The sequence below is a fragment of the Ips typographus genome, linkage group LG2, assembly GCF_016097725.1.
Source record: "Ips typographus isolate SLU linkage group LG2, UJ_Ityp_2.0, whole genome shotgun sequence".
NCBI lineage: Eukaryota > Metazoa > Arthropoda > Insecta > Coleoptera > Curculionidae > Ips > Ips typographus.
Genome location: NC_138423.1, coordinates 22,563,464 through 22,587,142, shown reverse-complemented (window position 1 = coordinate 22,587,142; position 23,679 = coordinate 22,563,464). Strand labels below are relative to the sequence as shown.

Below are 23,679 nucleotides of genomic sequence, written 5' to 3'. Positions count from 1 at the left end.
CCACCCCACAGCAGTCGTCGAAAAAATATCGTCTATATTTCGAGCCGAAAGTACTTTTGCCGCTTTTACATGATTGCAGCGTTCGGCTTCGATTCAAGCTGCAATTTTCATGTGCAAGCGGCAAATAACTACTTTCCACTCTTAATATAGAATATACTATTTCATTATAGTACTTTGAAAACTACCAATTTTTCGGTCGTTTCATTACTGAGAAATTGTCTATTTTCGGCGCTTGCAATGAGATATTTTTACCTAACGAACAGTTATTAAGGTACCAAGGACTCAATTTTTCCAATTTTCTGTTGTTTTGCATGAGCATAACCTTTCCAGCAGCTATATGTACTTAGTTTGTTTAAGCCTAACTTAGGCTACTTCTTGTCTTAATCTGTGTTTCAAAAATGGTTTGGTAGCATAATGAAGAGGGTTAAGAAAACTTCCACTAACTTAAAACTTATTATTTATTACAAAAAACGAGGTGACTTAACCTTGTTTTTGTGCCAACTCCTTTTGCTTGGCCCTTTCGATCTTGGCAATGCGAGCTGCGGATTTGGATCCGAGCAAGCCACCGCCCCAATGCCTCCGGAGTTCGTCACCGCGATCGTTGAAGTTAGTTTTGATTGCCTCCACGATCTTGTTGAAGTTGGACCTGTCACCAGAATCGACTTGGGTCAAGGCAACGGCGGTGCATGTTTTGCGCCTTACAAGAAGTCCTGTCAAAGTAAAAAAAGACGGTTTTATAGCACAAATAAGAAGAACATAAATTAATTAAATTTGATTAGACAATTGTCAGAACACTTGTGTCTCTTCAGAAGTCGTCAGACGGGAAAAGAAGACAAAAATTTAGTTGAATCATCATGTATAAATAAATTTAGCCTCTGAATAGGATTTTGCTTAGAAAACTTACCCAAACGAGCCTTTCCCTTAACAATACAGTATGGGACACCCATTTTTCTGCACAAAGCAGGAAGGAAGAGAACCAGCTGGAAAAAAATATTTACTGAATCACTGAATATTATTCATCCTTATTAGAAAAAAAGTTAAACTAAAATCTCAGAGTCAAGGCTCTTCATGCAACTGTCCATTTAATGAAACAGCCTCAGGTGAAGAAATTCAAATAAATAGCATCACAGAAAATGTTTTGTTAAATATTAACCAAACTGTTCAAAAACTACATACCTCAATAGGGTCAACATCATGGGCGATAACCACCAACTGGGCTTTCTTCTGTTCCACCAATTTAGTTACAGTGTTGGTGCCAGCCCTAAGAGTGTTGGGCTTTTTTGAGGGAGTCTCCTCTTTCTTGGCTACCTTTGCTTCTGCCTTAGCCTTTAGCCTGAAAAATTAACCATTAACAATCAATCAATTACATTAAATCAGGGTAAAGTGATTAATTATGACAAAAAGATTACTTTTAATTTAAAACTTCAACTTGAAGGTAGTCTATAAATTAACTTACAAAAAACTTAACCAATTTAGTCAGAAAGAGTGTCACATGACTGAGAAACTAATTATGCTATGGTCAGCACAAGTAGCACTATGAGCATGTAATTAATCTTGGATATTTTTTTTCAGCTTTCCCATTAAAATGAGGAAAACTAGAATGGGAACATCCTGCAATTTCTGCTTGATTATGATGACCAATTATTTAAGTTTTAACTGTAGAAAAGCTCAACATTCATACTACTACAGCAAAAAAGGACAATTTAGGGTAAAACTGACAAGTTTAGATTTAAAACACATGCTATTTACCTACCTATTTTTCTTCTGAAGGGCAGTCTCTGGTCGGTACTTTTCCAAAACTTTGAAAAGCTGAGTGGCTGAAATTAAATGGTTATTTTAAATTTTCATATCAACTTCACATATTTTAGGTATTAGGTTTTATCAAACAATATGTATTTTAAAATAATAACACTGTCCCATGCATGAGAAACTAACATGTGCTATAGTCAGCACAAGTAGCACTATGAGCATGTGGTCAATCTTGGATATTTTCTTTCAATTTTCCCATTAACAAAGGAGAAAATCAAAATGGGAATATCCTGCAGCTCTTTTGTAAAATAAACATTAACACCAATAATAAACATTTTGCCTCTCTAAACTAATGGTAAATGGTATATTCAATGGTTAAGTAACTTACATTTTACTAACCTGTTTGCTTATCCAGAGTCTGGGTGAATTGGTTGATTGGTGGGGGCACCTTCAATCTTTTCTGGAGCACCGCCTTCTGCCTTTGGATCCTAATGTATTTAGGCCACTTGACAAACCTGGAAAGGTCACGAGGGGGTTGAACATCCTGTCCTAAAAAATACCATATCATTCATAAAAAAATCCCAGTGAATGTCACATATAATGAGTGGTGTAGGAAACAAATCAGGGTTAAAAAGCTCGTATTTTTGTAATATCATCACAAAAAAATCTGTTTTCAAGTTTATCATCATTTTTGTCCAGTTTAGCCTCAACCATACCTTTTTTTATAGAAACTTCTTACTGCAATGAAACAAGTGCTTCATTACAACAGAGCTTTGATATAAAATATGGTTGAGACTTTAAATGTACTAACTAATTATAACAGACACTTACCAATACCAAAATTGCGAGGTCTCTTTTCAAATAAAGGATTTACCTCCTTTTTCAACTCTACTTTCTTTACAGCAAGTGGAGCCGCTGCTACTTTCTTTCCAACCTTCTTCTTAGGCTAAAACAAACAAATGTGACTTAAAAAACCATCAATTTTACTACTGTAAGGTGTAGTTTATGCGTAGAAAACATCAGTCACAAACTATTGGTGGTAGTTAGGGTGTCTGCAGCATCTTTCAGATAGCAAATACGGTCATCATTTCAATAACTTAACATAGAACCAAATGTAAACAAACAGATAATTGCAAATTGGCAATAAAGCAGTACTAACTTATACTCGACTTGATTAACGATTTTAACTAGTTTCAAACAACATTAAAAAGACAAAAACTAAAAGTTTATACATGTTGTTTCCACACTTGTGTTTAGAATGGTGCTCCATCTTCAATACACAAACATTTCAAATAAACTACGAAAAAACCTAAAAATACTTATAAACAGTAAACATACAAGAAACTCACTTTCTTTTGAACCATTTTTAACTGAAAAATCCTTTAGGATTAGTCAAATAATCACGGTAAACTATTTTCAAAACACACAGTCGACCTCTTGCCAAGGATCGCTGTGTAAAAAGAAACGTCAACGGCGAATGGCTGACGGAACACGGACAAAGTGACTTATGACAGCTGTGAGTGTTCCGTCAACGTGAAGTCTCAACTGTCAAAAACAAGCTTCATCAATCATCTCTTCTTTTTTTAATCTCTAGCAGAGATATCTAGTTTTTACTATTATTTCACTATTCAGCTTCAGTTCGGCTGCATTCATAAGAAATATAAATGAGAGAATAAGACGAGATCAGAACATAAAACAGAGATGTAAATCGATTACTAATTGAAAACCTATTACTTAAACTTTATTTTGTCCAAATCAATCAATTTGTTCTTATGTATGATTTTACGACCATAGGAAACAAAGTTGAAGAAAATCAAATAATGTTGACTTTCATTGGTCCAACGCTCACGTGACTATGACATTTCTTGACTTCTGACCAATGGCTGTACATATTTTTCTGACTGCTAGTTTGGGAATCTCTCTGCAAAGTGCAGACAGACCTATTAAAGGCGCGTTTAGGTAATATCTTTTAAAAATAAGTTTTCAACGCTTATTTCCTTTTCCCTGTATAATGACGTATTACAGGTAACGATGTGAGAAAAAGTTGACATGTTTGAGCGTTTTTTTAAACCAGATTAGCAATTGTCACGTGATATTAGATTCTGGCAGCATTCGTTTTAAGCTCCATGGAGCGAGCAGAGCGCTTTTGACGTCACGATGACGTAATTTGGTAACACCATAATTTGACCAATTGTCAAATTACGTCATTGTGACGTCGAAAAAGCTCTGATCGCTCTATGGAGCGTGAAAACAAATGCGGCCTCTATATAATTATTAGAGGGCAACATCTAATTTAGCAAACTCAGAATTGTTGGTTTTTTGTAAGTAGGGATATGTTTCCTAAAACATGTTACGCATTGAATTTGATACATTTTGCTTGTCAGTTAAAATGCTTATTAAAAAAGTATAGGATATTCTAATTCTACTGACTTGTTTTTCTTATACCTACCGGAATTCCGTTCTTCTTGTACCTGTACCTGCTAATTTAGGACACAAAAAAGTTCGTGTTCTCATGCGAGCGTAATGAAGCTGCTCGTTTTTATTAATAAGAAAGCACTTCCTGTTACAATCTATTTAAATCAATAACAATCGAAAAGTCTGATTCTTCCTAGATTTTTGACACGTAACAAAATCTGAATTGTTACAGAGATACTAATTAAGATATGTGAATGATCTAATAAAAGTTCTTAAAGTATAATCGATTACATGAAAAAATGCCTCAAAAGCGATAACTGTTACATCGTGTTACGGCGAAGAGATTGTCAAGATATCACATCTTCAACAGTTTATTAACATTGGTCTTGAATTCCATAATCCGTGGCGGAGAGAAAGGCTTTCTTCGGGACCCACACCTATCCAATCCCCTTCTCGCCAATCTGTTTTCGTTACAATCACTTGCCATATATAAAAGATGGTGGTCAGGAAGTAAATGACTAGTTTACATACTTCCATTTTGATTCGGTTCAATTTTTCTAGACGCTAAACCATGCTTAGGGTGAGTATTATGTACATCTTAAGTTTCATTTCACACAAACATCGTGGTTCAATTTCAGTTTGTGGTTCTTGGTGCTTTAATTGGCCAAGGAATCTGTAGGCCTGGAATAGTTTCTAGCTGTAAGTATTACTTGATTTAATAAATTTATAATTTAAATAATTTGGCATGCTTTGTATAATTGAGGATATGTGGAAAAGAGTGCAATTTATTGTATATTTTCTGAAGATGTCTTTTATCAACTTTGCAATAAGTTGACAGAAACTACGCCAAAAGTCCCTTACATTTTACATTTTCCATACATTTTTTTTCAGAAATATCTTCTTGAGGTATTAATTTTTTTAAGACCTTTCGTGCAGATCGAATTTTCTTTACGTATTTTTGAGAATCAGAAGGTTTCTATTTTCTATTTTCCAAGCTGCGTTTTGCTCAGAGAGTTTGGAGCAAAATTCACAAAAGTTCATAGAACAGAATAGCGTCCTAGAGGTTTTGTTAGCGACATATAAAATATACCTAGTTCAGTCCCTAAACATAACCTTACAGTGTGCCACAACTGGTGACATCTGTACTCAACTTTATGTACATTCAGATTTATGAAACTGCATTTTTCAGAAAAAGGACTTTTTTTCAGTTTAAACAGGTTCAGAAAGTGTCCAAAATTTCCAGAATTTTTGTTATGTACCTACGTGATATTCAGGGTAGCATGCTCTTCAGATATATTTGGATAAAACCATAAAAACTGATAAACATTTTTTATTTATTTTTATATTTCTAACTATCAACGTTTTTTATTTTTCAAATAAGAAATTTTTTTTCCCTACTAGTTTTAGTTTCATATCTATTTAATCTTGATTTCACTATTCATAAATCATAAATTCTAATCATAATTATCAAAATTTGCATATCTACAAGCCATTAAGAAAGTTTGAAATTATATCATAACATATGTTTGGAATCATTAAATAATTAAATCGTTTGTGACATAAAACCGGTAATCTGACTTACATAAGAAGTAATAATACCGGAAAAGTGAATGCCTTTTACAAGATCACTCATTTAAAATATCGATTTATTTTTTTTAACTGCGTAGATGAGCGATTTCACTTCCATTTCATTTTCAGTTGTTGTTTGTATATGAACATTCTCCAGCGGAATGTTCTAATTTACTATCACTTTTGATGGGAATTCCTTCTAACAACGCCTTTCATTCGAAAGGTTCAACGAATTGTATAGCTGATCAACCATGATTATTTTTTACTCTCAATTTACTAATGAGAATTAATTTTTTCCTTGTTGCTTCTTACTGAGAAGAATAAATAATATATTACGCCATCTAACGGCAGATTTGAGCTACTACTCTATTTTAAATTACCGGACTTTTCAGCTTATGGAAGTGGAGGAGACGACCATGGCCTTAGCCTGGCCAGTATTTCATTAAGTGGAGCAAGCCACGGCCTTAGCGACAGCGATCTGGGATCAGGAGGTGAAACTCTTTCACTTGGAGGTGGAGGTGGCGGCGGATGGTCTAGCGGAGGCGGCAGCGGCTGGTCTAGCGGTGGAGGCGGCGGATCTGGAGGTGGAGCGTCCAGTGATGGTGACTACCATCATGGCGTTAGCATTGTTGGCGGAGGTGGTGGACAACAAGGACAGACTATCGATCTGACCAATCAAGGTAACTTATTTTATTTCTAATGAGGTCGAAAACCATTTTGGTATTCCAAATGTGACGTAGAAAAGGTTATAATTAATAATATGTCTCTACTACGTCACAGGAGACCGTGCTTGTCTCAGTTTAACTTTCACATCATTTTCGTTTCCATAAATTGGTTCCTGGAGCATTTGTGTTAAGCTTCCAATGGGTTTTTGTAAGTTTCTGCCTACTGGACCACTGAAGATAACATTTTCAAGAAGAAAGTGTTGAAATGTCAAAGAACTTTCTTTAAAACACTTTTGCTTTGTCCATATACAAATTTTACTTATTTGGTGATTCAGGTGATGGTCATCATGGACCTTTCGGAGGTAGTTTCGTAGCTTCCAGTAAATATTCATCTGGAGGACATGGAGGAGGAGGCTCTGACGGTGGTTATGGTGTCCATGAAGGTGGGGGCTTTGCCGAACATTACAGTGACGTTTTGGGTATTACTTTCACTTTACCTAGCCTTAATTGAATTAGAAAAAACACTCTAAAACATTGCAGGAGCTAGTGAAGACTCATCAGGAGGATCTGGAGGATATGAACATCTTCTATCCGGTTCCATCGGCCACGACCTACACTAAAGCCATTATTTTTTAGTGTTTATGAACTGCAGACTGGTTTTGTACATAAGATTCTTGTTGCCTAATTTTATACTTATGTTGTTGACTGTTTTTTATAAATAAAAAGTAACCGTAAACGTTATAAGAGGTTTATATTTCAGCTTTTGTTTGTCTTAAAAGGCACAAATCTCGCCTTTTTACTATTATACTGATTTAATTGCTGTGTCATTAATGCTATTTTTGCAAAGATCAAAATCGGGTCGGCGATTACTGGTGAAAAAATTAGCCGACATTATATTGTGACACAGAAAAAATCGCATTAATCACGACAGTGTAAGAAACAGTTACGGGATTTAGATGTCGTGACATGTTGAAATTGTTCTAATTTGAATTACGGATCGGTTGTTCTGTGGAGTATTAGCACAGCTTGATAGCAACTCAAAATAACCAAAAGTTTTTTCAATCCAGTGCTAAAAGCTAATGAAGCAACCGACATCCACTTATTAAAAAAAAAAATGCGAAGACACAAAATGATAACTTAATGGTGGAATTTGCATTGTGTGCTAAAACGACCTAAATTTCTACCATCATAACCACAGTATGGTAGATTTTAAAAGTAGGTCGCATCCAGAGACACGCAACCTAAGTAACCTACGATGCCAACATCAGGCCGCAAAAGCAACGAATTTATAGGCAAAATTCTGGACGATGATCATTATAGCAGGTCAAGAAAAAACTTTCTGGATTCATAATAGAGCGTTCCGCACATCTGACATGCAATTTTGACGTTCTTTATCGATTCGTACTGTCAGATTCCCGGTTTTACATCAGTTCAAATTTTGCGTTCCTATCGGACATAAAATGCCCTATAGCGTCTTCCATTTTTACATTTCACATTTTATTTCGTAAATCGTACATGCAAATGGACTATAAGAAATCCTGCCTCAAGGAGTAAGTAACCATTTCCACCTTTGAGTAGTAGTTTTAAATTGCTAAAGTGGGCACGTGTAAACTTCCTGAAAAGTTAAATTTGAATTGTTTTAGCGAACCAAATTCGTATGGGATATTCAAAACTCTTTACCTGGTGAGTATGAGTAACTTTACACCATAAAAGCAATTAACTTCTTCTTCGTAAATAAGTTTTTATCGCACCACAAGTTTTCCAAGACGGCAGAAACGCTGATGCACGAATGGGAAATGGACCGACAACTGGATCTGGATAAAATTCACACGATACCGATACTTTTGACTAAATGTAGATGTTCGCGGAATCAGTGTCTGCAAACTGAAGGGAAATGTTGTGAAAAAATGAAAAACCACTGTTTGGAAGGGACGTTTCACGGTGAAACTTTTAAGCTGAAACCAGCCGAAACTACGGTGTTTTACGTGTGTGACCATACAAATAAAAACACCCAAAAGTAAGTTTGTTTTACTGTTTTAATTTATAACGAATCTCATGGACGTACAACTTTTAGGGAAGTTGTAGGAGATAATAATGCTGTATCCACATATGAAGTCAAGGAACTTAAATCAAAATTTGATCAGTTACAGGGTGAGCATCATAAATTAATTGGTGAGTAATTGAAGATTGAAAAGTGTTACTTTACCACTCACATTATTGAAAACGTCACTCCCAATAAAAAACCCCAACCTAACCTAACACATGCGAAAAGGGTCCTTTCAAAGTACCACTTTCCGCATTTGTTAGGTAAATAAATATTACACCATTTTTTGAATTCATAAAGCTTTTTTATATAAAAGCAATAACTTTATTAGTGGCTTTTAAAGTGTTTTTTGAAATCTAGTGAATACTAGCATTCTTCAAAAATGTCTGCTTAAAACAAGACAGTATACAGGTTGGTCCAGTTTTAAATGTCAATAATTCACCAATCCATAGCCAATTAAAAAATAAGTTGACATTCATTATGTCATTTTCCTGAAAAGTGCTTCCTAAGGAAAATACAGTCCTTCAAATTTCTGTTTAAAAAATCGTTTTTTTTTTGTCATAACTGTCAGACCGTTGGAGCAATATTGATCAAATTTGGAACAAGCACTTTATTACACGTTATTACGGTCAAAGACCCAAAACTAACCCAACCCAACTTAAAAATTGTCTTGGAAATGGAAAATTCACTTAAGAAGTTTAAAAAATATTATTGTAGCCAGTTTTCATAGTTTCCAGATAAACTAAAGGAGTTTAGTTTTGAAAATTGAATTAGAAAAGATAAAAATTTCAGAAACTTAAAAATTGTGTTTGTAACCAGTTTTCATGCAAATCGAGAGACTTTAATACTAAAAATTGACTAGTAGACATAAAAACTACTTTTTCAAGAATTTGTTACTACAAATTCATACTTTTAAACCTTAAAAATTGACTTAAACCCCAAAATGTGACTGAACTAATGAAAAGTGACATCAGAAGCTTAAAACTTGCATTTGAAGTAAGTTTTCATAATTTGAAGACAAATTTCAATGTTTTAGTCTTGAAAATAGTCTTAGATGCAAGACATTGACATTAGATTCATGAAAATTGTCTTGAAAACAAACTTTTCGTGCTTTTTACTTTGCTTTTCGTTTTCTTCGAATTCTGGACTATTTTTAGTGCTTTAAAACTGCTTTCAGCTTGGAAAATCGAGTTTCAAGACTATCTTCACCAAGTTATTGACATAGCAAACTTAAAAAACAATTTTTACATTCTTCATAGACTTAGAATGGCATTCCAAGCTTTGTCACTATTAAATCGACTTCTAGACACCTCAGTGCTAAAAATTCGGGTATTTCTTAATAAACTAGACTGTTTTTAGTGTTTTAAGGCTGTTTTCAGTGCCTCAAATCGAGTTTCAAGACTATCTTTACAAAGTTTTTGACTTATCAGGCCTAAAAGCCAGTTTGTCCACTGACCACAGTCTTGAAAATGTTATTTCAAGCTTCTTCACTATTAAATTGACTTCTACACTCATAGGTGCAATAAATTGTAGCACCTGTAAGAAATTCAGACTGTTTTTAGTGCTTTTTAAGACTGAAAAATCGAGTTTAAGACTATTTCCAAAAGTCAAGTTTCTTCAGTAATAAAAGTAAAAAATTTTGGTACCAAATGCTACAATAATAGTCTTGAGAACTAATTTTTAGAAATAAAATAGTCCGAAAATTTAATTTACTTCTAGACTTGTTGTCCAGTCCAGAAAATTGAGTTGTACACCAATTAAAGTCTTGAAAATATACTTTTGGACTCTCTTTACTCCTAGTAAAGTCAGTTCTAGCATTAAAAGTCAACTTTTATATTATTTTTAGTAGTAAAAAATGAGTTTCATGCTCAATACAATCTTTGTCTTGATTTCCGGACTTTTTTTAGTTCTTGAATGCCAGTTTCAGATACTCAACCAGAATGGCAGTCTGAGAAAGCGAATCATAAGACCATTCCTAGTAGTAAAAAAGTTTCTAGACTATTCAGTACAAATTTGGACTTTCACAAGTCTTGGATGTTCAGTTTTAAAATATAAAACGATTTTTTGAATTGAAATTTGGAGGACTGTATCTTCCTTAGGAAACCTTTTTCAGAAAAATGACATAATGCAAGTCAACTTATTTTTTGATTAGCTATCAAATGGTGAATTATTGACACTTAAAACTGGACCACCCTGTATTTACTCTTACCAAAATGTAGCGGCCCAGAGGTTTACATATAAGTCAAACAGCTTTTAAAATTGAAATTGCATAACTCAAAAAGAAGCACTTTTAAACTTCCTTATGCAACAAAGAAAAAATTACCGGATACACATGGGTGTTCAGTTTGTTATGTTTCAACCACCACTTAAAAATTAAAAAAAAAAAACAATAAATTCCGTTTTAAGAGCATTAGCCATATTGAAGTACACTTGTTGGGTAATATAATATTAATTGTCAATTGATCCATCGCAAATGTATACTAAACGACATTATCAAACATAAAAAGCAGGTTTCATAATCTTAAGAGAGGTACCTTTAAACAAATTTTTTTTTTTTAGAAGTTACCAGCGAACTTACCACAGCCCTTCAAATGAACATTCTCTGTCAAACCAAAAACATCAACTCGGTTCTAGAACAGTGCAAAAACATCTACCCCACGCTGTTTAGCGAAGAACGACCCTCTTCGAATCGTTCCAGAAGTCCGCCGAGTACCCGATCATATTCTCGAACCCGTTCACCCTCGCCCCAATCGAAAACTAGCAAAAAAAGAGTTGAGTGCAGCAATGAGGTTGACGTGTATCGTATCGAGGAGATTCGGGAGCCAAGAGATCTCAGACCGAGTACTCCAAGGTAGTTTTTTAATCTAAAGTAGGTACCATTTTATGAACTTCTGTCAAAGAACACCAGAGGGTAGGAAAACGCCGGTTCAACGAACCGAATTTTTGAGTTTGGATTTGGAGAGGTTGAATCGCAACACTCCTCTAAGCCCTCCGTTAACACCAGACACAGTACGAATCATTCTAGAATCTGTTTTTGAAAGGATATTTGAGTTGGAAAAGTGAGTATACAAGCATATTATTGGTTCAATTTTGTTTAGGCAAATAAGTCAGTAAAAGTGAGAAACTTTCTGATCTTTTTGGATTTATAAAATTTCGATCTTTGTTCAAAAATTTTTAATATTTATTGTTAAATAATGTGTACCTATACAATTTTGCACTTTTGTGAGTTTTGCCTCCTAAAACCCTATAACACCACAAGCACCTACAGGAAAATTTCCTTAATGATGGCTTGCAATAACGTCGAAACGTTGGCTCTTTCTCTAAAGGGGAGACTGTCAGAAACCCGCTACTCCATTCATTGATTTGACATATAATTTTGAAAGATGTGTAAAAATCCAAAAAATGAATGTTTTTGGATTGGAATTTTAGTTTTTGAACCAATTTTCATGATTTTGATCAATTTTCAAAATTTTGTAAATTTTTTAGTTTTGAACCAATTTTCATGATTTTGATCAATTTTCATAATTTTGCTCATTTTTTAGTTTTTAAACCAATTTTCATGATTTTGATCAATTTTCATAATTTTGCTCATTTTTTAGTTTTTGAACCAATTTTCATGATTTTGATCAATTTTCATAATTTTGCTCATTTTTTAGTTTTTGAACCAATTTTCATAATTTTTATCAATTTTCATCAATTTGCTCATTTTTTAGTTTTTGAACCAATTTTCATGATTTTGATCAATTTTCATGATTTTGCTAATTTTTTAGTTTTTGAACCAATTTTCATGATTTTTATCAATTTTCATCATTTTGCTCATTTTTTAGTTTTTGAACCAATTTTCATGATTTTGATCAATTTTCATGATTTTGCTAATTTTTTAGTATTTAAACCAATTTTCATGATTTTTATCAATTTTCATAATTTTGCTCATTTTTTAGTTTTGAACCAATTTTCATGAATTTCAGTACTATTTTGAAAATGCCTTAAAAAAATCAAATTATTAATTTTTTTTACATTTATTGTCCTTACAGAAGGTTTTCATAACACATCCATCTTAATAGATTAAAAAATGTTGTTTTTAAATAACTTTTTTTATTAAAAAATGAGTGATGGATAATTTACCAGTAAAGTAAATATTTACTTTACCAGGAAAATTTGACCGGTAAATTACCTGTAAATTACGAATACTGTATTTCTCGAAGTTCACCGCTTTTCTCCCTGACTGTACCAAAATTTGTATGGTTTTTTCGGGTTATTGGATAGGAAATTTAATAAGGATTTCAAAAATGTGTAAAACATTTTCTCACCCTAAGTGGGTTTTACAGGCGATTTGGTCCTTAACTGTCCCTTCAACCCGTCTTTCTGACAGTTGATACTTTGACACCATTTTGCTCCAATACTTTAACTGATTTTGTAATGTTTTTTATGTCAGTAGATAGGCAACTTAATGAGAATTCCAAAAATGTGCTTAAAAACATGATTCGGTTACTCCAAGTGAGTTTTACAGACGATTTTGTCCCAGACTGTCCTTAACAGTTTTAAGATTTAAAAATGGTTGCACTAAACTAGTCTTTCCTAAATAACTCAAAAACGGTGAAAGTTAGAAAAAACTGCAGGAAACCAAAAATGTTTTTAATCAACTCCTTAATCCAATACCGTAAATTTACAGGACCGTTTTTGCTTCCAGTATTCATGGTGTGCATGAAAAGTATGGTGATTGACTGTTCTTGGTCACCCTGCACGCAAATTTTCAGTTAAGATTTTTTGCTCAACACCACTGGAAAGCGGAGCTCAAGACGGTTAGTTTGAGTGGTTCAGCCTCCCTGAACTCCTAAAAACAACCAAGTTACAGGGTGTTCGAATTTCAAATCACAACTTTAACTGATTTGAAAATTTGTTACATTAAATCAGTTTTTGCTAAATAACTCAGAAACGGTGTGGAACTAAGTTTCGAAAAATTTGATAGAGAGAAATGTTCGTAAAGAACTGCTAAACTAATTCCTGGAAGTTTTACAGTTCGTTAGTGTCGCTACTATACAGGGGGTGCATGAAAAGTGTAGTGTAATCAGTTTAGAATTGAATTTTGTGTAAAATAGTCATATTTTGAGTCTTCTGAGAACTCAGACTAACAGACTGACTTGAATTACAGGGATAAAAATCCAGAAAAAGGTTTTACCCAGCATCTTAACAAAGAAGACGTAGAAAAAATCGTTGGCGAAGTCCTGAACGAGGCCGTAAAATCACCTTCTAATTGTGGTGCTGGCGAGGGTGAATATTTTGATTGTGAAAATTTAAGGTGAGTTTTTACCTTTTAAGTTAACCAGAAATTGCAATAACACCCATTTAATTTAGAACCAAAAATAATGCTCTCTATATTGACTATGATAAATTAAAAACGGATTTAATTCACGGTGATAATGACAGGAAAATTAGAATTTTACAGGCACTTAGATGGGTAAGTTGCAACACAATTTCCACAACGAAAATAATAGACAGTCGTGTTTTAGAAAGTGACTAAAAGTGACGGTCCTACAAGGGAAAAAGTCCTGGAGTCTTATGTCAATAATGATTTGTTGGATCTTTTTGCTAATTTAAGTATTCCCGAAAGATTGCTTCTTGGTTACGGTACAGATCACTACGTTCAGGTACCCAAACTAAAATTTTCAAAACTTCAAAACAATAAACTTGGTTTTAGGAGTCAATTTGCAGACTAATTAACACTCTGGCATCACTAAAACAAGGAAGAGACTACCTGACCCTGGATGAAAGACTTTTAAAACGAGTGCTGGTTAAAAAAGTCAAAGATGTTAGAACCTTATCAGGAGCTGTAACAAGAAATATGCTGGTTTTTATTAATTTCATTAATACAATTTAATGTTATCCCCAAAAAAAATTATTTTAGATAGCCAGTGTACAAAAACTGTCTATAAGAAAGCAGTGCAGGAATCAATTAGTTAAAGAAGGACTTTTAGAAGTTATCATTGATTACATGGATGAATTCTATGAAAAATTGTCTAAATATTGCTTGGAGTACTGCTCAGCACTGCTAATGAATTTGTGTCTAGTACTGTTCAAGGTTAAAGCCAAAGATTTGTTGTCGTAATGATCTTTTTTTAGGTAGATGAAGCCAAAAATCGATCAATTAAAGAACCAAGCAAAGTAGTGGGTCTGATACGAAAATTTCTGGCAAGTGAAAACGAGATTTACCTTCCGTATATTAATGGAATTATGTTTAGTTTGTTTGAGAAGAAGGAACTAATTCAAGAGGCCAAAAATCAGGAATTAGATAAAATTATCACCAAACTCATTCCAGTAACTTTTACATAAAGAAAAACTTACTGTCAGTAACTTTACTCTTCTTTAGGTTACTAAAGATGAGAATGTTAAAAAGCAACTAGATTTCATCCTTCAATCACGACTCTTAGGGAAAAATGATCCAAGCATTCGAGATGATGACGACGACCATAAGGAGGAGTTTGATCTTTTAGAAGCTGAATTAGACCAAGACGACTTTATTACTCAATTGCCCTCGGGAGAAGCGTTACTAGTGGAATATTTAACAGCAGGTTGGTAGTTATGTGTTTTTTTAATAAAATATGGGCAATTGTATCATTTTTAGAGAAACCTAAAAGCTCACTATCTTATTGCGGCATAGGAAGAGACCCACCAAATTCCACCAGGTCTTTTTCCGAAGAACGGAAAGAGTTTACACACAAACCGACATCGGAGGCTATATTCGAAACCGCGAAACCTAGAAGGTAGGTAAGGTTCAAACCAGGACAATTGGCGGTTATGTCATTATTTGCGTTCAATTTGAGCTCAACAAATTGTAGCACAGTTTGTGATTGGTCAAGGAAAAGCAACCAGCTGAAAGTTGATTGTTTTATCAATCACATAAATCTCAACATGTGGAAAAAACTAAAACTTGTCAAGCGTTTTACAGGTTTACGACTTGTTCACAAAATTTACTGAGGAATTCAATGAGGACAAAAACTGTAAACCGTCAGGGTAGTATAGGCAGGTATCCTGCCACTCCATTGTGTTATATGGAAAGTTGCCAAAAGCTCGAAAACGGTATAGGCTCACCATATTATAGTTAACCCTGGACAGAATATAATAATAAACAATATTTAGGGAGCAGTGCTCCGTGTAGTTGCAGTAAATGCGTACCTGGCAGAAGTAAATATTCTTGCGGCTGTTATGAGGCGATTAGGAAAGAAGTTGGGCACAATAATGAAGAACTAAGTGTTATCAAGAAATATAATAGTGAAGACGCCAAAATAAGGTAAGAATATCCAGATAATGACAACATTCCATAGAGTTTAACCACCACTAGTTTGTTAAACCACCACTAGTAATTGGAACTTTGTCATATGAAATTCATTACTGTTAAAGTGACGTTTTTTTATTTAAACCGGGTTTAAAAATTCAGTTTTGTACAACCGGGCCTAATCTAAACTAAACTAAACTAAACAGAAATTATTTTTAATTGTTGTAAAATTCAAATTTTAAATTATTTAATATATTAGTTTTATGCAGAAAAGTAAACTTTAGTGTTTACAGCCTACGAACTTTATAGGGACAAAAATGACGACGAGCCAAACACGTCAAATTGTGATGGGCAGCAAAATGAAAAAAATTCTAATGGTTTGTTGTAAAATATTTTTGCACGTATTCACTAGTTTTGCAATTTATTCACGAATTCCTGCATGCATATTTTTTTGAATCTCGAAAACCGTGTTTGTTTTGAGATTCCTTCTTGATAAAACCTCTTTTGTGTTCCCATTATTATTTCCACAGCCCAATATGCTAAAAAATTATAAAATTTAGAGTATATTCAACGAGAAAATACAATTTGCTCAACCATAATTTCAAATCTTCCCGATCCGTACAAAATTTCGACAAACAGTTTTGGAGATACTGTAAGGTTTTCATACTTTTGTTACACACTGATGTATAATATATGACTAATATTAATCATATCTGACTGTTTGGTTGCAATACTATTTGATACAATCTTTTTTTAATAGGTGGTAGAGCTGGGAGCGGATGCAAAGTTTGTGGTGAGAAAAGATGCGAATGCGCATTTGATTCAAGACCAAAATTATGTAGAACACCAACATTGTAATAAACATTTTGCATTTATTACAAGTTTTTGATTTCATTTTCAATTTAATAAATGTACTTAATAGACAAATCCCGATTACAGAAAAACTACATTAGTGAGATAGTAATGTTAGAAGAAAATCGATAAGATTGCTTTAAAGAATAGTCCATTTTCAAAGCTGACAGTGTGTGGACGAAATGGTTTAAAAAACTTAAAATCTAATAATAAAACTGGCTTTAATATATTATTTCGATTTATTTGTCCTTAAAAATTGTAAATAATAACTTGCCTAAGATATCCTACAAGCGACTGATGAATCAATGATGAAACAACAAAGCGTAATTATTAATAACATTTTTTTTAATTTGTCGAGAATACCGAGGTTCCTTCTTCGTTTCGGGCATCACACGGCGTTATTTGCTTTATTTCAGACTAAAAAAGAAAAACACTTATTAAACATATTAATTTTTAGTCGTAATTTTTCTTTATTCGTTTCTTATGAGAGCCAGCCGAACTTTACTTTACTATACAAATTATTTGACAAACGTGCATTTTGAAAATTATGGTAAAAATAACTTACCAAAAGGTATTGGCAAATGCTGTTAGCGGACAAACGAAAGTAAATTTCCGGGACTGGAACTGCATGTGGACTACGCTTCCCTCCCGCTCCTTCCCAGTTTCTCGAAAACGTCACTTGTGAGCAGCAGTGCGACACCAGAATAACGACAATGGAGAACAGAGCCAAAAATGTACTACAAATCAAATTTTAAAACCAAAAATACAATATTACAAGACACACAACTTACCTCAAATGTTTTGCCATTGTTGCTTTTTATAACCCTGCTCTGTATAAATACTGGTGATGGAATCTACAGTAAAGCTGGTTTGAAACTGTAAGGAGTTTGCAAGGAAAACGTTCTTATATAAGACCAAAGGATGCCCGCGATTTGCTTTTTATGTCGGATCATATTAGAAGTTTAGATGGACAAGAATTACCAAAGGAGAAAAATTTTTACGCGTCGAAAGATTCCCAATTTCTTGTCTATACGGATTACCTCTGAAAACTTCTGATTTGTCATGCATATTTATATTCTTTGCCAAATGCAAATACTTCAGAAGGGATATGCTATCTTATTTTTGTAATATTCGATTTACATTTTAATATCAAAACCTCCTGAAATAAAATCTCTTCTGAAGGTGGATTACGCAAATTTAATTTGACTACCTACCTGAAAAAGTACTTTCATTATTTCTAATATTTCTATAATTCAGTTTTTATGTCTATGCCAACTAAATGAAAAATGGAAGCCATTTGGGTACAAGAAAAAAACAAAAATCCGTTATTTTAAAATCAATCTATTATTTGATGATTAATGCAAACCACCATAAAATTTACTACAAAATACTCATTGCTTAGTGATGTTTTGTAATATAAATTTGACAGTTTTTGATAATTATCCAGGATTTTTTTTACATTTTTGTGACAAGGTGTCACAATCACAATTTTCGGTTTTCTCTAATATGTCAAGAATACTTAAACATAACTGTATACAGAACACTACTTTATTATGAAATGCATTAGCCTATAAACAGTAATTTAAATTCCCATGTCAATTCCAGAAACTACCAATTTAAGTCTAGAATTTTAAGTTTCTACTTTTGTAGTCTCAATAAACCTCATTCTGAATAAATATAATATAGATAATAAAACAATAAATAACAAATCAGTCCTTTAAACAAATACTGCAAGACTTTTTTCTTTAAACTAAAGGTCAGGTTGCCTAATTCGTGATTCTTTGTTCAGATTTTTACAGTGCAGCCTCAACATTTGCATCACATCTGTATTAAACTCTTCTGGTATTTCCTTGACATCTGAAGCCCAGTAGTAAATGTCCCAGTCATTTGACGGCCCATTTATTAATCTGCAACATACAAGATTAACTGAGAGCAATAATAGAGCTATCTTGTTTACTTGTCATAGGTATCAACTTGTTGTGGTGTAAACTGGTTAAGGTGTTTTGCTACAAATGTGCTTAACAGCAAATCATTTTCCAGCATTCCCCTTTTTCTAGACTGGTAAACCAATCTAAAATTCAGAGAAACATAAGTTACAATCATATGGCTAATTTAAGAGTTTACCTGGCCTTTCTTTGAGTTTCACTTTCATTTTCTCGAGAGGTCGGTCTGGGAATTGTAATAAGTGGATCTTCAGGTGGATGAATTACTGCGTCAGAACTGAGTCTGGTGGCAAAGCCGACATTCTTAATGTTGGTCAGTAAATTTGCCTGTAATTATAATCAAAATAGAATTACACAGAAAAAGTTTTGTAGCCAACTGACTGGATTACATAAGGTTTAACTTACTTTTCGACTGACAGCTTTTAAAGTGTTCATTATTTCTTAAATTTAGAACAGAGAAACGATGCTTTTAAGTCTTTGAAGTTGTTTGCAACAATAATTAGAGAAAGTAATCTATTTTTTGAATTATTTTTTAAATTTTATGATATTATTTGTTACCTATAACCTCAAACTCTTGCAGGGAAAGTGTCAGTTGTCAATTAGTTACGTGAAAGTCGGCATTGGCTTCTCCTCTTCTTTTAGTAATTATTGAAATTTGTTGTATGCATTGCATGTATTGTTGTATATGTGGTTGCCTACCTCATTAATATTTGTGTTGCTAGAGCTTACTCATTTTAAATGCCGTCTCCTTCAACATAATTATAAAAAGCAAATTACTACATAAATTAATACAAATTTAAATTATGATTGTAATACTCAGGATGATCAGTTGCGCGAAACCCAAATTAAAACAATCACTACAAAAGCTTTGTTGAAGTTCTGATAGGAAATATAATATTGTAAACGTTTGTTACATTCAAAACGTTACTAAACGATTTAAAATCTGTGGTCTAAAAAGTGGGATCTAAAATCCAATGGTCAAATCATTTAAAAGTTATTTGGAAACTTTCCTGTTCAGTAATGTAATTTTAACAAATTTTATATTTCGTCTAATTGAATTTAACAAGCGTTACTTGACACCGACCACGCCTATAAAATCTCCGAGTTTTCAACCTACACTAAATATATAATGAAATATTTATAGACCTATCCAGCATTTTAGAATCAATATTGTGTGTGTATTTGAAGTACACCAGCTCATGAAATTTCGAACCGGCATAACTTTGCTGTCCAGAGTTATTTCGGGTAGGCATACACGAGAGCTTTTCCATCTCAAAATAGATCTTTCTAGACGCCAGCTTACGAAATGTAAACGAAAAACGAATTTAAAAGTGAATTAGGAGTATTAAACCCCATAGATATGGGACTATTACTTTCCACTGTTTGCGATTCAACACACCGTGACTTTGATCAATTTATTGGCTTGCCTCTAACGCCCATATTTTAAAAATGTTAATAATTGATTTGATTAATGATTGTGCAGGCCTATGATATTGCTTTCGGTCCTGATCAAATATGTAGACTAATGGATAACGTGAGTCTATTTTTAATGCACCCTCTTGGTTGAAATTAGACGAAGGGGCTGCATTCAAAACATCCGTAACACTGTTTTTAAACCACATTTAGTTATTGAAATATTCAAGAGTGAAGTTAGTGAGTTGATCTGTATGATTGATTAGATATTTTGAGGACACCCTGTAGAGGAAAATTTACACGTTCAAAAAACTTAGACCATGGATCAATCAAGCATTTTGAATAACTGGTCACATGATCAACAGTTCAGCAGAATGACATTTAAGTAATATAGTGTTTTTCATCTTTTTTGGGCATTGGTTTGCAATGATTCTAACTTTCTCTGTTATTTTTGTAAGAATAACTTTACAATTTCCACACCCATAAACTTTTATACTATCAAACACTACTCTTTTGAGATACTGGATGTTCAAGATTAGATTTTTTTTGTATTTTTAACAGAAAAAGTATAAAATCTTCTAGCGGTTTTAATAGTCCGCGTAACACTAATATAACTTCTGTCCAAGCTGAAATGTTTGGCTAGAATTGTTGAAAATGGTGCTCTTGGCACTGAACGTTATTGGGCCTTTCCAGACATACATTAAGCAGATGTATTTTTGTAATTTATTAAATATTCACTTTTATAACCGTCCTAATCCAAGCAATCATCATCGCTTTGATGAGAACACTTTCTTATATTCGTAGCTTAAAGTCAAAACGTTTCTTATTACTAACGTGCCGGTATTTTTAGATTATTTTAATGAAAGGGAATTTGACTTGGCTTACCCAATAACCACCTAATGGCAGGCAATCAAAAAAATATGTAGTGAATTGCAAGGTTTTTACATTTAAACTCGATTTTATAAGTAAAAACAATTATTTTTTATAAGTTTAGTGATATAGTGCGACGTTGCTAGTTGCTAGTACAGCAATAAAATACATTTTACTACAAACTTTAAAACTCAAAAACATAACGTCACGATGACGTAGCTAGACTCTGGTTTTGTCAAATTACGTCAGATTACGTATGGAGCGAATAGAGCAAATGCAACTCTGAACTGAGAGCATCTTCAATTTTCAAAACATAATATTAGCTGTGTTCGGTTATTCCTCGCTTCAAGTTTGACAATAGTCACGTGACATTCCATTGTGTACGGTTAACGCAGTCACGTGATAACTGTCAAATTATCGTCTGATTGGTGAAAAGAGGAATAACCGAACTTAGTTGTTATAAGAACACTTTTTTGAGTAGAAGGTTATGACAAACTGTCTTATGACTAAAATCCTTATTATAGTGTTTGAATTGCTCATAAAAGTCTTTCTACTATTATTACAACATTTTCAATTTAACTGACGTAAACAATAAACAGCGTTTTATCTAAAAAAAAATAAAACAACTGCATCTTTAAAACACTTCTGAAAATTTCTGAAGAAAACGTAACGCGGTTTGGATATGAACCTTTTTGATTGCCCCTTTGATAATGGACCAAATCACTGATAATTCTGTCAAAAATATTGAAAAATGGTTGGAATCCTTTTGAATTTATTGGATAATATTACTATAACTATACTTTTTTGATAATAAGTATTTTGGTTGTTTGTATAGCTTTCCCAAAAGCTGAAGGTAACCACTTTTAGCTATTTATTAATCGATATTGCAGCAGAAAATCAGAATTTGGTCAGGACTTGTTTCGTGACGTAACAGGTGTCGAACCCACTCAAGGTGCTTGGCGCGTGACCATTTATGGAAGCGCCATGGTTACTCGACGACTTGTGGGTATAATTCGATTTTTACATTTGGTATATACCTGCAAGACCGTTTTCGACATTTTTAAGACCGTGAAAATGCGAAAGTGATTATTATTAAAGCAAACGATTTCAAATTTGCCATGATTTCTAAATTTAGGTTCAGTGCAACTAGATTAAAGTGGTATGTAAATTTAGAATCTCAAAGTGGGCCTTTCATTGGATAGTCAATTTTTATAGCTGTTAATCATCCACTTTGATCACACAAAAAACAACTGTTCTTTTGGTTTTACTGTCACCAATTATAGTTTTTACGTAAAATTTCGTAAATCAATATAAAACGCTGAAATTTTACAGTTGAGAATTCCGTATGGGTTTCAGGAATGTTAGGATAATCTATACAAATTGGCGTGAAACACACTGCGTGGCGTCAAGCACGTTTTAATTAGCAATTAAGCGCAACTAACGAGAAGAAAATCAATCGTGACGGTCCTAATGATAGGTGAAACTAATCAGTTTTGTATTCCAAACCTGGTTTGACATGGATTTTTTTATCCTTTAGACTAGCGAAGTGTCAAATATTAACAGAAACAACAATGAGAAGCTCATCTATTGCATATTTTCCAATAACAAAAAATAGAAACTGATTTAAATGCCCGCCTAAAAACGTACACTCTGTTGGGTAGTGACGTCAGTTTTTAGAATATGCAATGTTGCCAAACTAGTTTGATATAAAAAAAAAATTTGTTTTACCCTATTGGTAATGGATCAGGATTGGTAGCCAAAACTACTTATAGCGTTACGGTTTTAAGGTGTGTAAAACATTGTTCTATCCCAATAAAGTGCTAACACACTCTGCAGGTCTAAAACGAAAGTTGTCATCACTGTTATCACTTCATAGTAACTGTCAATTTGACTCAAAATGGCCCTTATGTATGCTTGCCACATTAAGGTATCGAATTATCAGTGTTTTCATAATATTTTATGTGTTCAATATTCATATTTCAGTCGGTGGACTTAAATAAATCAAAAAGAAAAACCTGCCAAAAAAAATACACGAAAAATCGAATTGTTTTAATCTGTTATTGTTCTAAAACTGTAAATGATAAACACATCAACTGGTTTGGTGCCAAAATGGGTGTCTGGCTGGGATTTAACTCTAACTATCATACGAATTAAATATACAGTCCAATTAACGGTAATGAAAACTGTCATATACAGCCGAACAGTCTGTCCAGTGTCCAGGACTTTTTGCTCATGTACGGTTGATTTAATTGAAAAACTTTTTAAATAAGACAGATTCACACACAATTCAGACCAGTAGAGAATCTCATTGTCAAGTGAAACTGAAAAAATGTAATTTAAAACTGTCAAAGTTCAAGTCAAAGTTTAAAAAAACAGTTACGTGACCCTAATAAATACAGTTTTAAACTTGAAAATTGTCTGGGACGACAAATTGAAAATGTAAAAGTACAAATTGAAAAAAATTTAGTTTTAAAATTATTAAAGCAGCCACGTGACCCCAAGTAAAGCAATTTGAACTTAAAAATGTTGCGGAACTTTGCGGTCAAAATTCAAAATACATACAACAGTCACGTGACCCTAAACAAAAAGTGAATTTGCAACTGTTAATTTAACTGTGCTTTCACATATGATTGAAAATAATTAAAGAGTGATTAGAGTGTTTACAATGTCTATCTCATTTTAACTCGTTCTGTTAAAACAAGATGGCTTACGTTACTACAGCTTAAAACTCAGGTTAATACTTTTGCCAAAATACGCCTAAAGTCAAGCAAAGTCATTCTATTTAAGGTTGAAAGACAAAAACTCACAATACACTCACTTACTCACTGCATATCCGTTTGTATTTGAAAATACGGATAAAGACTTTAACAAAGACTTTAACTTTTT

The 23,679-nt window shown here is 33.2% G+C and overlaps 4 protein-coding genes, 1 long non-coding RNA gene and 1 other non-coding gene across 8 annotated transcripts; 2 read left to right on the top strand and 4 right to left on the bottom strand.

Moving 5' to 3' along the window:
- Positions 1-440: 440 nt before the first annotated feature.
- RpL7A (ribosomal protein L7A) lies at positions 441-3,258 on the bottom strand. The gene is made up of 7 exons (XM_081971980.1): positions 3,099-3,258; positions 2,581-2,695; positions 2,149-2,298; positions 1,754-1,817; positions 1,177-1,333; positions 905-980; positions 441-710 (listed from the first exon to the last, which is right to left on the bottom strand). Exons 1-7 carry the CDS (start codon positions 3,111-3,113, stop codon positions 481-483), a joined length of 807 nt encoding a protein of 268 aa, XP_081828106.1. The 5' UTR covers positions 3,114-3,258; the 3' UTR covers positions 441-480.
- Positions 2,366-2,443, bottom strand: LOC145725731 (small nucleolar RNA SNORD36). The gene has a single exon (XR_014177382.1). It is a non-coding gene; the product is annotated as a small nucleolar RNA SNORD36 (small nucleolar RNA).
- Positions 3,259-4,646: 1,388 nt separating the features above from the next.
- On the top strand, positions 4,647-7,142 carry LOC145724601 (uncharacterized). Its single transcript, XM_081972950.1, has 5 exons — positions 4,647-4,744; positions 4,803-4,863; positions 6,126-6,413; positions 6,734-6,877; positions 6,939-7,142. Exons 1-5 carry the CDS (start codon positions 4,736-4,738, stop codon positions 7,016-7,018), a joined length of 582 nt encoding a protein of 193 aa, XP_081829076.1. The 5' UTR covers positions 4,647-4,735; the 3' UTR covers positions 7,019-7,142.
- A 646-nt stretch (positions 7,143-7,788) lies between these two features.
- LOC145724475 (uncharacterized) lies at positions 7,789-16,118 on the top strand. Of its 3 annotated transcripts, none has more exons than XM_081972771.1 (17): positions 7,789-7,948; positions 8,042-8,081; positions 8,138-8,415; positions 8,473-8,549; positions 11,002-11,293; positions 11,343-11,501; positions 13,595-13,741; positions 13,798-13,900; positions 13,953-14,090; positions 14,141-14,290; positions 14,348-14,509; positions 14,563-14,757; positions 14,810-15,011; positions 15,065-15,203; positions 15,389-15,519; positions 15,580-15,730; positions 16,025-16,118. In XM_081972771.1, exons 1-17 carry the CDS (start codon positions 7,914-7,916, stop codon positions 16,101-16,103), a joined length of 2,478 nt encoding a protein of 825 aa, XP_081828897.1. In that variant the 5' UTR covers positions 7,789-7,913; the 3' UTR covers positions 16,104-16,118. The 3 variants fall into 3 exon arrangements, with proteins under 3 accessions (XP_081828897.1, XP_081828896.1, XP_081828898.1); XM_081972770.1 differs by having other exon boundaries at positions 8,473-8,570; XM_081972772.1 differs by having other exon boundaries at positions 7,791-7,948; positions 8,022-8,081; positions 8,473-8,570.
- Positions 16,119-16,787: 669 nt separating this feature from the next.
- LOC145724478 (uncharacterized) lies at positions 16,788-17,736 on the bottom strand. Its single transcript, XR_014177010.1, has 3 exons — positions 17,359-17,736; positions 17,133-17,304; positions 16,788-16,984 (listed from the first exon to the last, which is right to left on the bottom strand). It is a non-coding gene; the product is annotated as an uncharacterized LOC145724478 (long non-coding RNA).
- A 156-nt stretch (positions 17,737-17,892) lies between these two features.
- On the bottom strand, positions 17,893-19,102 carry LOC145724477 (succinate dehydrogenase assembly factor 2-A, mitochondrial-like). The gene is made up of 4 exons (XM_081972773.1): positions 18,916-19,102; positions 18,692-18,837; positions 18,525-18,638; positions 17,893-18,474 (listed from the first exon to the last, which is right to left on the bottom strand). Exons 1-4 carry the CDS (start codon positions 18,943-18,945, stop codon positions 18,318-18,320), a joined length of 447 nt encoding a protein of 148 aa, XP_081828899.1. The 5' UTR covers positions 18,946-19,102; the 3' UTR covers positions 17,893-18,317.
- Between the last annotated feature and the right edge of the window lie 4,577 nt (positions 19,103-23,679).